At 42.0% G+C, this 19,690-nt stretch overlaps 1 protein-coding gene across 1 annotated transcript in view; it reads right to left on the bottom strand.

The window, feature by feature from the left end:
- The window catches only part of LOC138629703 (NALCN channel auxiliary factor 1), an 82,350-nt gene extending 63,331 nt beyond the window's left edge, over positions 1-19,019 (bottom strand). Inside the window, exon 1 of the mRNA XM_069713592.1 lies at positions 17,370-19,019. Within this exon, the coding sequence (XP_069569693.1) occupies positions 17,370-18,101 (732 nt within the window). The 5' untranslated portion in view covers positions 18,102-19,019. The remainder of the gene's footprint in view (positions 1-17,369) is intronic.
- Between the last annotated feature and the right edge of the window lie 671 nt (positions 19,020-19,690).

Raw genomic sequence — 19,690 nt, forward strand, 5'->3', positions numbered from 1 at the left:
TAACCTAGCTAGTTTTCTGTATCTACAATTTACTGATGTCCCCCTAAAAACGCCTTGCATGCTTATCAGTAGACGTTAACTGGCTAACTTGGCTGCACACAGGGAAGCTTTCTGTTCCTGCAGGGCGTGCAACTCAAGACAGATGTGTGGCCAAAAGTTAGTTTGTAAAGAGTGAAATAATGTGTTCTCATATAACATTTAAACTAGCTGAGTTGGATTGGAGTGTTTTTATCAAGGCTATAAAGGCTACGTACCGCTGTTGCTCACTGACATAGATTAGATTTACTCTGACGTAAACGGTGCAAAAGTTAGGCATTTTGATTAAAAAAAAAAGTGTTTGTGTGAACATAACTTGGGTATCGAAATTTGGTATTGAGTGACAAGGCTTTTTTTCAGTTAGATACAACCGAACCAAATCAGCCTGTGCCATAAAAGTATTGAAGTGCGATACCCAGCCCTAATGCAAAGAGGCAGTGGAATAGAGTAGCAATGCACCAGTCCAAACTTCTGGATCAAACAGACTGAAGCAGATTGGGTGTGAGTCAAAAAAAAAAAAATCATTGATCAATTTTTTTTTCTTTTCCAATGAGAGGTCAGAAACATCACCACTCTTGTAAATGCATATTAATTTGAAGGCAGGGGCGTTTGGTGGTTAGCTGACATTACTTCAAGAAGGCTTCATAATGGGATTAGCATAGCTTGATGAAGAACAGCTAAAAAAAAAAATGAGGACTGATTTTGCATCTAATAGACACCAAACTTTTAGCAAGTGGAATTAAAACACTAATGAAGGGGCTGCATTGTTTAACATGTCAGTTTTGGTGTGGAGAATAAAGAACAGAGCCACACACAGGTGAAACGGTTTCGTAAAGAGAGGTAGAAACATGTAATTATCCAGAGGGAAATCCTGCTGCTGAGAAAACAGCAGCTCTGCGCTGTTTGTCAGGTCTGTCACAACAGCAGTTATTATACTGCACTATCTGTGTGTGTTGGACAAGAACATGCTGATGTCTCCTTTTTTCAAGAAGTTGACACGTTATAGTTTTGACAGTTTTATAATCCTTCTAAACAAACATAATATGATGGATATTTTTTAGCTCTGTTTTTCGGCTTTGCTTTTGGTGGGAAAAGTCAGATAACTGCATTTTTTTTTTTTTTTTTTTTTTTTTTTTTTAAGTAAAAACAGAGATGAAGAAAGAGGCTGAGCCGGAGAGATGATGGCATGCTGGGTTGACAGAGGTGACCAGAGGACTGACAGACAGGGGAAGAAGTGAAAGGGAGGAAGAAAGAGCCAAAGTGACTCTTTCAGTAATAGTCCTGCTGTTCTCTGTCCAGGATATGACCCTCATCATCCTCTCTCGATCAATCACCATCCTCTTCTGTGCCTCAGTTGTGCTTCCAGCATCTGTGTGCCTTGGCTGAAAGCATCAATCTCAGATGGGGGAGGGGAAGGGTCATGACCCTTTACTTCCTCCTACCAGCCCTCCCCCAGTTTGTCCACCCTCCTTCTACATGCGAGTCCAGCGCACTTGGTTTTAAATCATCAGTTTTATTCTGTTGACAATACTGCACACACACACACACACACACACACACACACACACACACACACACACACACACACACACACACACACACACACACACACACACACACACACACACACACACACACACACACACACACACACACACACACTAATATGCCTCCCCTTGTTTCCCACCAAGCCTGCTGTTAGTACAAAAACAAATCATTAACACAAAAGTATGAAATTTAGAAAATCAGTTGGACTAATTCACATTTCCGTCTCATCCTGTCCTAATCAAAGACACTTCACTGCAGGGAGGAAATGACACACATTCTGGATTACACCGGCAGAAAGAGGGGACATGATGCGAAGGTGCTGAGAAGAATAAAACAACTAACCGTCACCACCAATGAGAAGTCTACAATTATTTGACAAATTAAAGTGATGAAAATCAAATAGTTTAGTTCATATAGTACACGACACATTTCATCTTTGTCTGGCATGTCTGATGCTGCCATCAAAACAGTCATATATGACTACTACAATAGCCTGGAACAGAGAGGTCACTTGCATTAATTACACCAGTGTGTCATAAAGCCAGTTTACAATTCAAATGTCTCCACTTTCAAAATGTCCTTCCGTCCCCTTTCTCTCTTTAATATGTCTTGATCCCACAAAGCACAACTTTCTCAATTATATTTCACATTATGGTTATTTTTTGTTTTTCAGAGACCCCTGTGGGATTTCTTTTCACTGAGCAGCTGAATTATACGCTCTCCAAAGAGCATGACCTTGCAACAGTGGAAGCTACCATAAGAGTGCTAAAAGGCGGATGTGATGGGGTACTGCTGTAAATCCTGCCACAAAGAGAAAGGATGGGGGACAGCTTTATCCAGCTAAGAGCCTGCACAGGAGGATTAGGGCTACAGGGAGCAAGATAGGAGGAGGTGACGGACGGGGGCAGCGGCGTCAATGCGACGGGTAACCACCTTGATAAAAATGGAAGAGGAACGGAATAAATGCAAAGAGGAAATGGGTAGTAGGGGGGAAAGGGATACGACTGTGTGGAGAAAATGTCAATACAGAGGTCAGAGTCTACAGGATTACAGTGGAAAGGCGATATCTTCACCAAAACACATGCATGCCCTCTGGGTTAGAGCAAAACAAACACGCACATAGTGTCTGTGGAGAGCGTTATTAGCTGAATTTTAAGTGAACTTCATTCCGGCCATCTAAATATTGAACAACTGCTGTCTCAGCTGTGCTTTGTCAGACACAGGACACACAGGTGCTGCAACACAGATGAGAAGTTGGTGTTTTGCACATGAACAGGCCCTTCAGTGAGATGAAGAAGGCCCTGGAAGAAAGTCAGCAACTGAATGAAGAGCTAAAAATATGTTTATGCATGTGTCTTTATATTTCCAGCATCAACCCTGTTTGAGATGAAATGTTTGTGCTGAGACGCGAGTCATCAGTATGTTTTTATTTACCGTTGTGCACCTGTGATGTTCACTGCTGGAAATATGATGTGCAGAGGTAGAAAGAAAGACTGAAGATAATGATGCCTGTTTCCAAAGTGAAGAGGATCTCTCAGGTGATTCTTATTGTGCTTTTCCGCTTTAGTAAGTAACTACAATAAACAGTTTAGATTCTAAAAAGTCATTCCTCTTTTTCCTCAATTTGTCAGAAAATCATAAATGTTTGTTTTAACACCAATAATATTCAACTTCTATTCCAAATCCTAATATAAATACCTCCTAAACCAAGCGCTCTAGAAGCTAAATTAATGCTGCACGAGTATTTTGTAGCAGTCACAGAAAATCAGCATCAGACATAACCTGAAGATTTTTGGACAATTTGAAAGTATTTCCTTTGACAGAAACGGTTCCTGCCAGTAAAACGGCTAAAGGAACATCTGCCAATTACCTCCTGGTTTTGTGCGTTACACTTGCAGTGCCCAGTGCGTTCTGTTTTTTTTAGTGTTTTTTTTTTTACTTGCTTTAATTTTCACGAGTGATACAAGACTGAAACGGAGTGTCATCCCGAGTTCTACGCTGCTCCTCTAGCAATGTCCAGAGAGCCGGAAAAATAACACTACAATTGGACAAGGTTATGCAAAAGAAAAACACCCATGTGGCTGATAACTATGTCCGTAAAGGAAGGCTCAGACTCCATTCACCAAGGTACATTCACCACAGGCAACCTAAATGGAAAAGTGTGATGTGACATGGATAAACAAAGAACGATCCTTTCAGCAGCCTTTCCTTCGTTTCGTTATATTCCTTTAATTTCTGTGTGGATCAAATTATTTGAATAAAGCATCTTTTTGTGTGCTTTTATGTTGGCTGACATTGCCCGTGCCACATAAAAAAATAAAACAAGCATAAACAAGTGGAGTGTCACAAGTTTGGGTTCATATCCAGATGACATGGACAACTGGCCCAGAAAGGAGGATTGTCTGCCTCTGTGTCTGACATTTCTTCTAGGCTGGGGGACGTGAATGATTTAACAAATACTTAAAACTCTTTACACATGTGTGGTACAAATTGGACAGCGATACTCAAGAGTTCCCAAGTGCACTGATTGGGAAGTCGGCACAGATCGGGCACCAACATCCTTGACATGAGGAAATACTTCAGCGTGCACGTGCCTTTGTGAACAGCAAAAAGTGAGACACAGCACGGCGTCACAGCGTTGTGGGAGCAAAGGAGAGGACTGTTCTAGTTCCTATTTTGTGCTTTTGAAAAGTCAACGATAGATAAATAATTTAGACAGAATCACTGATGCGCCGTCAGTGCCACTGTAAAGAAACACTGCAAAAAAAGAGTCAAATGAGGACATCCATGTCACACAGGTAGACTGCAAGCCGGAAAGAGACAGAAGAAATACGATTCGAAAAAAAAAAAAAAGAAGAAGAAAGCACAACAGTCGGGGAAAGATGGCGTAAAAAAAAAAAGAAAAAAAAAGTTGAAGACACACAGTTGCATTTGACAAATGGCAGATGGGGACTGAGGACAAATGGACCAAAGGGTTTTAGACAAAGAGGTGAACTTGAGTGGGTGAAAAAGCCCTCTGACCCTTCCACCATCCGTCCACTTTGCACACAGAGCAGCTGGAAAACCATTACGAAGAGGTGCTGATAATACCTTCATCATCAAGTCAAGCTCCCCTCCATTCCTCTTCTGTCATGTCTTGTTCCTTTTCCTTGTTCTATCTGTACCCATCAATAACCTCTCTCTCTCTCTCCCCCACCCCCTTCCCCTCTGCTCTATCACAATCAAATTACTCTGTCAGACTAGGGGTGTGGGGGTGGGGACGCAGTTTGCTCAGCTTCCGCCCACTCGCAAAAATCCTCCGTCTGACCACACAACCAACTGTAAGTCTTACATTCTTACAGACAGGCGTGTATCACGCTACAGAAAAGGCTCTTCGGTGGCGAGGTGGTTGCTAGGTGCCACTGGAGGAGTAATGATGTGAATAATCAGCCTCTTTGGCTTCATAATGAGGGCTGTGACAGGGACAGCACAAACTCATTTGCATTGGTTTTAATGGAAGCGTTTAGTGTAATATGGTCGACATGCTGTTTGGAGGTTTTTCCACCCCAACGGGAAAATTCTTTTTTTTTTTTTTATTTAAAGAAACTCTCATTTGAACATGACTAAATTAACAAAGATCAAATGTTCCACCTTCTAAATTACCAAACACATAAAAGAATCCATTATGACTGACACTATTTAGAGCAAAGCATTGTCACTTTTTTTTTTACCCTTGTTATACTCCAGAAAGAAGAACAGCTGCATCAACAACCTCACTGTGCTTTTATGTGCATCACTGGTCAAATATGTATCAGGACCCTACAGCTAAAGTTTATACATGTTTTTTTATTGGTCAGTTCATTGAGAGGAAGTTAATTTGCTACCATATAAATCAGGGGTTCTTCATTTATGAGTGTCTACTGGAATCTTTAAATTTGGATTCATTTAATTTGATGAATAAAACAAGTTAATCTAAATGTGTTGCCCAGAATTGCTCATGTTCTTCTGACATAAATTTGTGATATGAATAAATGCCTTTAAAAAAAAAAATTAAAAAAAAAGGAATTAAATGGCTGATTACTTCAGAATGAGAATCAGTTGCAACATATACAATTAAAACATTTCCAGTTTCAAGACTCCATTGTTGGAAAATATGTTTCAGCAAACTTATGAATTACAGCAAATAGTTTATGGGAAATCTGTTTATTTGCTTTCTCGGTGGGAGTTAGATGAAAAGAAAAATGAACTCTCATGTCTGTATGGTAAATATGAAGCCAGCATCAGCAGCCATTTAGCTGAAACAGCATATTGACCCTGTCCATAAGGTTAACAAAAATCCACCTCTAAAGCTCACTGATTAAAACATTGATCGGCACAAACGATGAGTACAAAAGACTAAAACAGCTGGTTTCCCCTGCCGCCAGCAGTTCCACTAAAATAAGTAAATGGTCATCTGGTTGCAGCTTCCTTCTTAACAGACAGTGATAGTGATGAGAGTGGCATCGATTCTTTCCTCCACCTCTTGACAACAAAGTGGCATTTTTTCCATAATGTCAAACTGTTCCTCTAAAGCTCCTTTTTCCAGTAACAATGGAAACAAATACAACGTATTGTGGCATCCCACTGTGCATGTACACGCACTCGGTTGACAAATACACACACACACTCATTGAAAGACACACTAGCCTGATTAAAATGGAAAGGATTACGCCAGACCAGGTGCTCAAATCAATTGTTTCTACCAAACCCTGAAAAATACAGTATGTCAGGGGATGTCCGACACAAGCCCATCACGCTGCACACATCACTGGGTATTTCCTCTAATCTCCCTGTTCATTTGTCATTCTCTCTCCCTCTCCAATCCTCTTCTATTTGCATCCGTCAGCCTCTCTCCCATGTTTGCTCATATGTTCACTTTTTAACTATGCGTCTGCATGTGCATGACGGTTGCCTCGTGCATTCTTGCATCGGCTGCGCAAGACACGTGTGAGCTATGAGGCAGTGCAGGGATATGACAATGTCGTCGTGTTTATCGGTTACATCATAAACATCCAGAAGTTCCATTTAACATTCTTTGTTCTATGATGAATGGAGTTTGGTGAAATCCTGCAGTAACATGCAAAGTACGCAGGCCATGCTGTGAACAACGTTGAGTCTATGCATCATTAACAAAGAGAGTATATGTCCAGCCTCTGTGTCTGCTCATGCGGTTTATGTGCAGTATAATATGAGTGTATAAACAGAGACTGCACGTATACATGTGCGTGTCTTTTCTCCCTGCTCTCTCTGAATCAGGACATGCTGTGAGCGACTGATGATGACGATGACTCAGTAATGTGAGAATGTCACCAGAGTCTTGGAGCTGTGACTGGTTTCTGTCTCTCTGCTCAGACTGCAGCTTTCTCAGCACACTTCCCTACTGCTGTATGAAATTTTCTTTTTTTTTTTCAACCCCACTTCAACTGTCTCTTCAAATGTGGACAAAATACAGGTATATGATTTTATACACTTTGTTTACACTTAAACCACTTTAGGCTTCAAGGAAATCAAAGTTGGTACTTCTCCAGGATGCTGCTTCAAAGTTGGCACTACTTTGGCTCAAAAACACATTAGAAGCAGGATATTAGACCAGTAACACATGGCTGATCTAAATGGCTGAAATACCCAGACAAATGTTTTACTCTGGGCTCTCACTCTCGATGCCTCCACAGCTGTGAAAATATTTTAAAGAGGGATGATGTCAGTCAGGATGATGCAATATGTGAACCCCACACCTATATGAAAAAGATCTGTATTAATAACATCTGCTGTAAAATGTACATCAGTTCAGCATGCTTTCTTGCATGAAATACATTATTATTTAATAATAATGAATTTATTCAATAAAATTTAAAAAAATTAAATACAAAAATTAAATTATTATTTAATAATAATTAAATAAATACATTTAAAATAAATTATGCATTTCTTGCATAAAATGCACTGGCTCAAAGGAAAGCCAGATTTACACAAGAAACGGAAATGACAAAACTGCATCCAATGACGCTCATTTACTTGCAAAGCAGGCGATGAGCTGATCTGATAAGCATACACAAAGTACAAACAACAATTAGGGTCAGATTTACAATATCTACAAGCAAAGTAATGGCGCTGGATCAATCTAACAACTAACAGGCTACTTAATGCGATACGAATCAACATGCCTTGTCTCGTTATTCTCAGCTCTCCTCGTGGCACTCGAAAAACGTAAGCTCCCTGCTCTCTTACTGGAAAACATTCCACCGAGTCTCGACCGTCATCTTTGACCTGCTTTTAGGGTGTTGATTTTGGTCCACTGCGGTTTGCTTTTTGGCCACCATTTTCTTTCTGTTGGTCCTGTTTGTCCTTCATCACGAGAGGCTTTTGACCAGACTGTCTGACCCTGAATGTCACTTTCAACCGGACTGAAAGTGTGAAGCCTTTATTTTCCATTCTTAACCACTTACTGAAACCATAATATTTCTACACAATATAACATAACCAACAAAAATCAAGTTAAACGTTTTTTTTTCTTATATTTTTGGAATGCAGGTCCCCTGTCATCCACCAGGGGGTGCTGCAGCGGCCTTGATTGCGCCCAATAGATTAATAACCTCTGACTGGTGCAGGGAGGTTCAAATACACCTATTTACCTAGAGCTATGGTACGAAATGTGTCAGTCACTCACCGTCTGCATGACTTAATACTAGCTGAAATTATAAGTGCTGGGTGAAAATACTTATGCGAGTTTGAGACACGATTGAAGGTTCTATAAATTTTCATATATGACTTGGCTATATGATTCACAGAGAAGAAGAAAGCAAACACCAGGCAAAATTTTGATTAAGCATATGGCTTTTTTCTGGAGGAACCGGTGTACATCCCCAATACAAATCAAACTCACAAAAATACGGGTAGAAAATATTTGTAACCAGCACTCATAGATAAAGCAGAATGTATGACCTCATGTTAAAATCACTGTCCTGGTGTCTTTCGGTTGCTTTTAATGTGACAAGAAAAATCTCCCTTGAGCTTTCATACTTACATCATATAGGCCTTAACTTTGCACACCCTACTTCTTATACCTTTTCAACATCTACAATGCTTCTCTAACCAGTAGCTGCATTATATTTAGATTTTTTTTATTTTTATTTGTCTGACTGTTGTTTGAATGCTCAGGTTTATCTTGAAAGGTATAGGGCTTAGCTTTAGGTTAGATTTTGACAACCTATGGAATTTTTCCTTAAATATTGTGAGGAGATACTGCCTCAGAAGTGAAGCGCATGGGAAGAAAGTACCCTGTGGTGGTCTGATTTGATAAAAAAAAAAACTGTAAGCTTGTTTAAGATGAATCCCTTCTCGCCTGGCGAGAGGACAAGAGCTGGTGACTGCAGCCGGGGGAGGTGACAAAAAGCTGCAGTCAGCTTGGACGGTTTCCAGAAGCATACACAGGGAGTCACATGCACATTCATCAGAATCAGACTGAATAAAATGCTATTTTTCTGCCTATTCAACTTTTGCAGTTATCAGTAATTGATTTTCTTGGTTACATAGGGATAATAATTGCCATAATCATGTCAGTGTTTATCCTTTAACACTCATTTATTATTTTTTTTCATACTGAAGACCGCGTCCCCTTTAAATTATTTAATAACTCAGATGCATTTACATGTAAATAAAATGTCATGGTGCTGTTTCCTTCCATTTCTTGTCCAAGATGAATGTCATTGAAACTAACTAATATTACTCTAAAAATACTGCCCAAATATCACATACTTCCACTCCCTGCTTTTATAAATAGCTTCCACAGAGCTGCTTCAATGAAGTTCTGATTAAATGGTTTCCATTTTTATCAATGACTCATTCCATTGAAAAGCAATTTTCTCATCCTTTCATATAAACAATCCAGTCTACAGATCTTTGCCAGGCCTATACACAAGAACTGAATTACCATGGGCATCTCCACACAAAGGAGAACTGACTGTCATGACAGTACTTGCATATATCAGACGGTTCGTGTTTCAAATCAGAGTCCTAACATTACTGATTGAGTTAATTCAATAGTCATCTTCCTTTTTTTCACCATCCGCTAACGCTGCATAAAATTTAACGGACAGATGTCAACCAAATCCCGGACACAAGTTCAAAATCTAGATGGTCATTGTTGTTGCTGTGATGCTGATGTTTTCATATAAATATGAGATGTTAGACACCACCAAATATTACCAGCTTAAACAAATAAATTCCTGATGTCTACCGATTTGATGCCTCCAGCGTTTAATGCATTTTGTATGGCGTTATCAAGCCATTTCCGCTCTCTCTCTCTCTCTCTCTGCTTCTGTCTCCTCGCTTTGTCACAGAAAATCGAACATAACACATCACCCACTCGTCAACTCATTCAGCTAAGCATACCAGAGAGACAGAGGAGAGAAGAGACAGATAGCAAAGTGTGCATTTGTAAAAGTCCTAATTTGTTTATGTCATGGGTTTTATTGAATTGGACGCATTAAAAGAACTCATTTAAACTTTTATCTCATTACGGGGGGGCGGGAGGGGATTTGGCTTGTGTGATTGGCTGAATATGTGCAGCTTGTTTTTGCACACAGAAAGTCACACACATGGACAAGCACATAGGTCTCCTCCAGTCTTTTGACTTATTTAACTGCACCCAACACCATGCACCAGAGAAATGGGACATGCATTTACACTGTGAAAGCATAAGAACTCTTTCAGAGTACTGGCATGCAGAAGACAAAGGGGAGAAGTGCATGGAGAGAAAGAAGCGGTTGTGAATGTGTTGATTGGAGTCGAGGCTCAAGGCAGCAAAGGCAGGAGCCGTACGGTCTCATTGTGTAGTGCAGGCGGGGGAATAGAGGATGACGAGGAGGCGTTTCCATGGGAGGGCTGCTGTGTTCTTCTCGAACATACGCATCCCCTTATCTCCTGCCTGGGGAGAAACAAACACTGGCAGCTCATACGAAGGGGAGTTTCCTTGGATCTATTTGAGCTGTGGAGAAGCAACAGAGCCCTAATTGAATTTGAGGAAAGAGAGACAAAAGTGCAGGACGTCTACGAGGGCCAAGCCGTCTGTGTTGATAGCAGAACCATCTGTACATTATGTGCTTTGACAAAGCCGTTTTTAATGTGACTTGTACAAAAAGCTGTTCAGTTCAGCAAATGTGCAGTTTATACCAACATGAATATGCTGTGTCAGTTTGTCCTCTTATAGTTCTTCTACCTAGTTGTCTCAAACAATCAGGACTAAGGCACACACACCCAATGCACCACACATCGCTCTGACTTTGACTTGTTATTTCTGTATATTTTTAGCCATGCGAGCTGTCGGTCTCTTGCACTTGTTTGATTGTTTAATTATCTGGACATATTCTGAGGATTGCCCTGTAATTTTGCACAGATGTTCGTGGCATTTTATCGACTCCAGATCCACCCACTCACCCACTTTGGTTCTCATGGGAATATCTCCACAACTATTGGATGGATTGACCAAAAAAAACAAAAAAAACAATTTCACCACAAGGTTCATAGCTGTTGAAGCGTTTGTTTGCGTCGTAGAGTTTTGCTTCAGAGACAAGGAATAATGTTTCAGATTGGACCCTTATATCAAAATATAGAAGAGTAGAAACTTTAACAAACACAATTATCATAAATGCAACTCCAATGTTCTGGGGATATTAATGCTATTGAGCAGATTGCCATGGAATTTGTTAAAAAAAACAAAAAACATCTGTGCTCCCTTTAGAATGAATTGTATAAAGTGCCATCATCAGGTCAAAATTTCTGTTTACCCAACATTACATTTTGACCAACAGCCTCAGCTGTATTGTTCACTACTGTGGATTTAACACATAAACTAAATCAAATAGGGGCTGAAATGAATAGTCTTGTAGAAATGGAGAGTGATGGAGGAGAAAAGGTGATTGAATAAGCAAACGACCAGAGAGGCAGGGTGGAGGAGCGCACAGAGGGATTAGTGTGGACAGGCCTGTAATTGAAGGGAAGGGAAGGACCTCAACCTAGATCAGTATCTATCACTCCAGCAGGAAAAAAGAAAAGAGCTCAACACCCACATATTTCCAGAAAAGCAGAGGGAAAGAGAAACCAAAGCCCCAGATGAGAAGAAAGGCCATAAGGACGAGGGAGAGAGGGGTGAAGGCGATGCAGAGACAGACACTGGACATGTGTATGTGTGATGTTGGTTCCTCAGAGCTTTGACACAGATGGGAGGAAGACAAAGAGGGAGCGGATGTGAAACTAAGGGAGAGACAGTGACAAATAGAGGGAGAAAGGAGATCAACATGTAGAGACAGAGCCCTGGAGGCACAGCCACCAGAGAAGCAGAGAATTATGGGAGTGCAAATTAAATTACACCGGAAGGAACAGTCAGGTCTGGACCTGCAGGAAACACTGTGCATGGGGCTCTTTGTTTGAGCGCGTGTGTGTGTGTGTGTGTGTGTGTGTGTGTGTGTGTGTGTGTGTGTGTGTGTGTGTGTGTGTGTGTGTGTGTGTGTGTGTGTGTGTGTGTGTGTGTGTGTGTGTGTGTGTGTGTGTGTGTGTGTGTGTGTGTGTGTGTGTGTGTGTGTGTGTGTGTGATTGTGTGTGTAAACATATACGTCTAATCATGAATATTTCATGTACCTAGGTCCCTCTTGAAAAATAAATCTAAATCTCTGTGATACAACCTGATTACACAAAGTTTGTGTGTGTGTGTGTGTGTGTGTGTGTGTGTGTGTGTGTGTGTGTGTGTGTGTGTGTGTGTGTGTGTGTGTGTGTGTGTGTGTGTGTGTGTGTGTGTGTGTGTGTGTGTGTGTGTGTGTGTGTGTGAAAGTGAAAGTGAAACAGAAGAATGGGGGGGAGGGGGTTTACTGGGACACAGTATTTGGTTCTGCATGAAATATGCCGAGCACCTCCACATTAAAACATCATACATATATGATCCAGTAAAGCAGTTCTTCCACGTCCCCCTTTTTCATTTCATAATAAGGCTTTCTTTTTGCCGTGATTCTGTGCTACAAGGACTTGATGAACTTTGAACCCGGTGTGTGCTGATCATTGTCTGTGCACACAATGGCTCTTTTCTTGGAACTTTTCTTGGACCACAACAGAAGTATTAGTTTTGTGTTTGTGAGATTTTGAGTGAATGCGGAGCAGTAATGCCTGTTGGGAGTATTTTTCTACCACATGAGGAGTGTTTAAAATCACTTTTATGTTGTGATCAGTTTTACTTGCATGTTCTTAACTTTCTGCTGCTGGACATTAGACAACACTCCAATCCTGCACCTGGTAAAGCTTTTACAACCCTAGAAGAACGCACAGTTCAATGGACCTGTGGAGAGATGAAGCATCACAGCACCAGAGACAGGAAGTTAACCAGCTGCAGGGAAACACAAATGGAGCAAGCATGGGAGGAGAGCGAGGTTGATGAAGCAACATGCAAGGCCACAACACAGATCTGCGGAGATATCTGACCGAAGCAGACAAGAAACAGGGTCATTTACCCAGAGGACAAGTCACCCGCCGGAAGGATAAGCATCCTATGTCGTGCCGGAAAGAGTGTAGAGTTCTGCAAGAAGCTCTGGGCAGTGACAGTCATCTGATGAGTAGATGTGCTTGTCGGCAAAGAACTTTAGAACTTGTCACTAGTAGTATACTCTTGTCCCCAAGATATCTGTGGAGGTCAGTCTGACCCGCGATAAAAGAAAGAGGACCAACTCAACAAACAGCCGAGGACAAGCTTCAGCAGTGAGGTTTATGGACACAGAAGTACTCAGTTATCTCTCTTGTCTTTATAAAGGATCCTGAGAAGAGACGTCGCTCTTCTGTCTTTAATTGCTGTGTTGGTTTGTCTGTTGAAAAGTTTATTTTTAACTGATATTTTTATTATTTTCAACAGGACTTTGAATAGGAATTGCGGAAGTTACTTATTTGGTATAGTTGGTTTTATCAAATGTTTTTATTAAGTTAATTATTTATTGGTTGTAACCTTACACTGTCACCCATCAGTTTTGACACAGTTCATTTCATGTTGCCATTCTTCCATCTCAGATGACTGATTTTTGAAAACATAACAACCTTGCTTGTTTTGATATAACATCCTAAAAGGGCTTTAAGATGGAGCAGTGGGCTGCACCAGACAAGGCTGCCAAAACTCTGCATCAATAGGCCTTTTTTCCAGTAAACATTTTGACTTGTCATAGTAGGAACATCACGGGTGTTTAATAACCTTAACAATGACTCTGCAGTATTAAAGTCTCCCGGTACGACATGATAGTATGCCAGTGACACATCATGCACAATAACAACACCCTGAGAAGTTGAATGAAATTCAACTGGCGTTACTTTGATTGTGTACATCTGTGCTCATCCAGCAGTGACATGTCAATGCTTCTTTGGCAAAAAAAAGAAAAAGAAAGGCCAATCAAATCATCTTGTTTAGTTAATAGCAGGATGCTGGTGGATGTCATCTGGGACTGCTAATTTAACAGAGGTTTGTGCACAATTTCATCAAGTGGAGCCAGAGAAGCACCGACCTGAGTCAAAGGCAGCATCGGCGACTGAAACTTCCATGTCCTGTCAGCGGATCTCAACTCCAAGGCCCTTTGTTCCTTCTGATGAAGTCATTTTTTAAAAATCAGTGACAAATATGGTTTCCTCTTGTTTGAAGTAATTTCCAACAAAAATCAAAGGTTACTGAAATAGTAGTAAACATGGGATTAATAGTAGATTCATACACAATTGGAGTACTAATAAGGATTTATAATGTCTTGTCCTTTGAATAACTACAAACTTGTATAACTAAACAGTAGGCTACAAATACTGTAATCGTGACAGTTAAATAGTCTCTGACAGTTGATTTTAAGAAAAGCCCTTCAGAGCATTTTTTTTCTGCTGACTATGCCTCTCTTTGCATTTGTCACACATGCTGGAGGTTTGTCCATTGAAGCAGCTCTTTTCCCTCCTTTCACTCACATCCAGTACGTACTGTATACTGAACTAATTCTTGTAAGATATTTAGTTGACCTTCTCACTCATACAAACCCCTCACTTAGCTTTGCAATGTAAAGTTTGGTTCTATCTTAATATAATTCGTTAATGATATGATAGGGTGCCAAATGTTATGCATGTTTTATTTTTGCTATATCAGCTTCATTACACCCACCAAACATCCAGATATATTGGTGTTCTGCTTTTTGTTTTGTTTTCTTTCTTTTTTTTTATGAATTTAGATTTACATTTTTTTAGCATATAACTAACTGCCAAACTATCGTTCCTCAGACAGGGAGATTAGCTGGCCCCATGCCAAACACCATCCAGATGAATACCATGCCTTTGAGTGAAGCTGAAAGCCCCTAGTTTACCTCTTTTCATAAAGATCTTTTGAGCTACTTATGCCTTATTATGCATGCAGTATGCTTGTACTCTGGATGTATATTGATACCGGTGCCTAATTGTGACAGTTTCCCTCCTTCAATGCATTTTTTGTTTTTGTTATCTCCTTTATATTCACTTCTTAACCTTATGCCACTTATTTTATTATCTATAACAGTGACAACAAACCAATGAAGCAAATACCATTTGATGTTTTTGTTTCAATTCACTTAGTGTTTGGAAACAAAAGTCTTGAGTAGCTGCTTGAAGTGTGGAGAAATAATGCTGAGATAACAGTGAATAGCAATAATTATTGTTTCAAGCTGCTGAATGTCTTTTTATTGTCCAGCAGAGAGGTTCTTCAAGGAGCCGTGACTTGTGATGCAGGCCCGGGGTGCTGTACTTTGGTAAAGGTCACACGAACACTGAAGCCGATTAGCAATTCAGATTGGGCTAAAGGGGCAAAAAAGTAGCCCTGCCTGAGTCTTATTACATTAGCAGAGAGTAGGAGTGCAAAAGCACACTCATGATTAGATGGCATAATAAGGAAGCAGCTAGGAGATGTCATAAGAAATAGATTCATGCACATACAGAATCTATATGTGACCTTTCTTACAGCGCTGTTGTGATGATGATGCACCTCAGCTGGCATGAGACACATTTGATACATACATATGCATGCACACACTCTCTGACAAACAAGCATAACAATAAGGTATGACTCACAGTAAGCAAACAACATATTACAACACATGATTCCATTGTGAAGGTTTATCCTTGGTATTTCCTCCCACTAACTATCCCTCCACACACAGGGATGATCAGTACTCACAGCCCAGGACCCTGACCATCTGCCCTCTTACAACATCTATCTTGCAAACACAGTATGGGTTGCAGGATCATTAAGACAGATGTTTTGAGGGAACGCTTCCTGCTTTCCAAGGTTCATTCCCTGACCTTTCTTACAGCGCTGGTGTGATGATGATGCACCTCAGCTGGCATGAGACACATTTGATAACTGTTTTTTGCTCAAACTCAGTGTTTAGGATGAAGAAAATCTGTGAAGTTATGGTGCATTAAACACAAAAAACATCTCACAGCACACGTGAAAGGGGACAATAAGGCTATACAGACGATGCAGTGTAATGATGCATGTACTGTATTTCTGCCAGATACAGTACAAGCAAGGATAGCATCATCAATCTCTACTGTCCTTGTTAGGCTTTACTCCCACATCCCCAGTGTCTTTAACCATATTGTACAGTTTCCATACCACTGATCTTGTTCTTGGAAGACCCTCACACTGCATATTTTGTGCCTCTCAGGGGTGTAAAGGCAGGCAAGACAGCACACTCTTAGAGAATACTTAGAAGAGATGCAGAATATCCTGTGGTCAACTTAGTCAGAGAAATAAGGTTGAACATGACATACTAATTAAAACAATAGATATAATTGAATATGTAGAGTATTAAAAAAAAATCTGTCCTACTGTAAGGCCTTTTTCCTTCATTCAGCACCATGGACAGTGAACACAGGAGCATGCACTTCTGATGCAGAGACGAGCCTCTGCAACAGTCCAGTTAACAGCAAATGAAAGAGGTTGAAGTGTGATTTAAAACGATATATATTCACCCTGTTTCACTTTACAGGCTTTTGTTGTTCACCACAGCAGAGGTGGCTTTAATACCAAAGTAGCACAAGTCCAGCTGAGTGTGTGTGTGTGTGTGTGTGTGTGTGTGTGTGTGTGTGTGTGTGTGTGTGTGTGTGTGTGTGCGTGCGTGCGTGCGTGCGTGCGTGCGTGTGTGTGTGTAGCTGGTTTCAACCCTGTTTCTACTATGCTTTTGAAATGCACAACATGTATGCAAGTGAAGAGCCTGGGATGCGTGCTCTAAGGCTGCTGTGCTATTGGAACGACAAGTGAACAGGGGACAATGCAAAGCCTGGATTAGGTGCAGAAATCACTGGAGTGCTATTAACAATATTGAAATGGGCACCACTCTCTACCCTCATCTCAGAGAACTGTGGTACAAGCTTGGACCTTCCTCCAAATGTCAAACGTCACTTCCTCAGTCACAGTTCACAAAACAGTCAATATTAGAAAGATTAGGCTTAGAGAGCAAAAACAAAGGGAGAAGAGACAGAGCATGGTGGACTGCGGGAGTATGCGTGGACCTGTCCTCCAGTCCTCCTGTGCTGCTTGTGTGAGATGCAGTTGTGTATTTGTGAAAAACAGATCAGAGGATGCAGTGGAGGCACTGGTGGTACTCTGAACTCTGAAAAAAATAAATACCAGTATACTGACAGATATGCCCAACGGTTGCCATGACGACCGTGAACCCACCCTCGTTAAATGTACCCGCGTGTGTATGCGCGCGTGCGCGACCCGGCCTCGTTAGTCCTACCTTGCACTCTTCCATGCACGTCCTAACCGAGTATGCATCCGTCTCGTATTTCTGAACCAGCAGTTCAAACTCCCGGTAATTCTCCTCCGCCTCCTTGTCAAGAAGCTGGTAAGCCCGGACACACTCACTGCATCCCAGCACATCCACCCCCGTGGCCATATCCAGGGTGCAATTCAAAACGTCCGGACTCGTAAACCCGTAAAACAAATCGAAAAGTGAGTAGGAATTACAAAAAGAAAGGTACAAATCGCTCAGATTCACGTACGCCAACTGTGTCCCGTTTTCCCCTCCACCAGAGAGGCCCAGGCACACGGTCTTCGCGTCCGTGAAAGTAAAGCAGTCTTTGGACAGGCTGTCGGGGTGACAGGTGTCCATTCGCCACAGAGGTTTGGTAGAATTCCCTAGAAAAATAACATCTTGCTCTCTGGCGAGATGGTTGGGGTCAGGTGATGTTGGGATATGGTGTCGGTTTAGGGAGTTTGGGTACTCGCCCATGTCCGTAATTCCAAGCCCTTCGTCCGACCGCTTGTCTCGGGTTCGCGTCAGTTTCGCCTCGGCGCAGAACCACAAGTGATCAGAGAGCAGGACGGTGATGAACAGCAGAGAGGCCAGCGACAGTCGCCATCTCTGGGCCCGCTCTGACTCGGTAAATGGCTTCTCGTTCTCTCGGGGTGCAAACCAGTATTTTAAGCCTTCGTCATGCTGCCGACGCATCCAAGCACCCCTGGTCATATTTTAGGAAAGTGCTGCCCTGGCCGACTCCACCGCGGGGGCTGCTCTGCCACAATACTCATTGACTTGTTGGGAGATGGACTCCGGTTGGTTCTTCTCTGTAACAGTGGGGTGCTCTGCCTCCGCCGGTCCAGGGCGCTCCACTATCGCGCCCGCAGCAATCGGTGCTATTCCGAGCCAATTAGCGTGCCCGCACAGATTAAGCTTCGCGCTGCCGCATCCCGGCTCTCCATGGCTCTCCGGGGGGAAACGGCGTCCTCTTTGACCGCATGCCCCCCTCTCCTCTTACCGTCCCTCCCCGGGTTTGTTCTCTCGTCAGGGGCGCAGGGAGACCAGCTGTTGCGAGCCTCTCGGTACTGATGCTGCGCGTCTGCCGCCGTTCGCTTTGCAGATTCACTTAAAGGAGAGCAACGAGCCCCTTTGATGCAGGCAGGCTGGTTTCTCTGTCCCGTACCTGGGCGGAAAGCCTAGAATCCTTTCTCCTGTTGTCCATTGTCATCTTGGACCGCGGTTAAGTTGCCGCCATGTTCGTCTTGAAACACTTTTTCGGAGAGCTGGGTCTGTTTGCGTCATCTCCATCGCTGCGATAGCTCCATCGTTGCGCAGTGGCGGAGCAGCTTATTACCTATATGCACGCCACACACGCACTCACACACACTCACACACGCGGACAGAGGGTGAGGGAGAGACCACAGACACAGAGAGGTGGTTAATGTAGTTCTGGCTCTCCACTCTGCTGTTCAGAAGTAATAGTCGCCAGATATTTCCCTGGTAGGAAACAAACACACACTTGTGGCGACATCTTGCTTTTGGTGCAGGATAGATGCATTTCTTTCACAAGAACAACAAGGCAGTTAAGAAATCACGCTCACCGTTTCCATGTCCTCATTAAAAGTCACTGATCCGACCCATTCTTTACACAGTGTAGGCCTGAGCAGTCCCATATGTCGAACCGCAGGCTAAACTGTTCATCCTCAAATGTTTGTCTTCTTGCCCAGAGGAGAAGGTGAAATTGAGATGTAGGAAAGGCTTTGACAACACCGCTGGAAACGAGTCAAGCTTAAGCCTCTGAACACGTGCAAAGCAGCTGAACAAGCATGAGGTTTGTGCTGTAACAATATCATTTGTTTTTTGCATGTGAGTCCAGTCTTATCAGCTCCGTTGTGTTTGGTCAGTGGGTTTAAAACAAGCACATTACATGCAGTATGGATGTAGGCAACGTTCAAGCGTGTGTGACAGAGAGAGGGATGGGGAGATAGATAGTTGCTCTTCGGGTGCTGAAAGTAAATTACAGTATTTATCCCTATCTTTAAAGCTACTAATCATTGTCAGTGGCATGGCTTGCAGTATTACCAAAGAGACAAGAGAGTGTTGCCTGATGTTAATGGGTTGTATATAGGGGAAAAGAAAAGAGATGATTACTTGATTAATTAGTTCTTAAGGCTGTGCAGGGGGCAGCTTATTCCACAGTTTGTTGTTTCGGAGGGAGGAAAACTGCTGGTCGAACACCAATCCAATTATTTTTTAGCGCAGTTCGTGTCCCTCTGCCAAAAACCGAAGATGTAATTGTTGAAATCGTTGGAAAACTT

This window comes from Brachyistius frenatus, unplaced genomic scaffold (assembly GCF_029030835.1).
Source record: "Brachyistius frenatus isolate BFR_SWC_R1_liver_20210118 unplaced genomic scaffold, ASM2903083v1 Contig_120, whole genome shotgun sequence".
NCBI lineage: Eukaryota > Metazoa > Chordata > Actinopteri > Embiotocidae > Brachyistius > Brachyistius frenatus.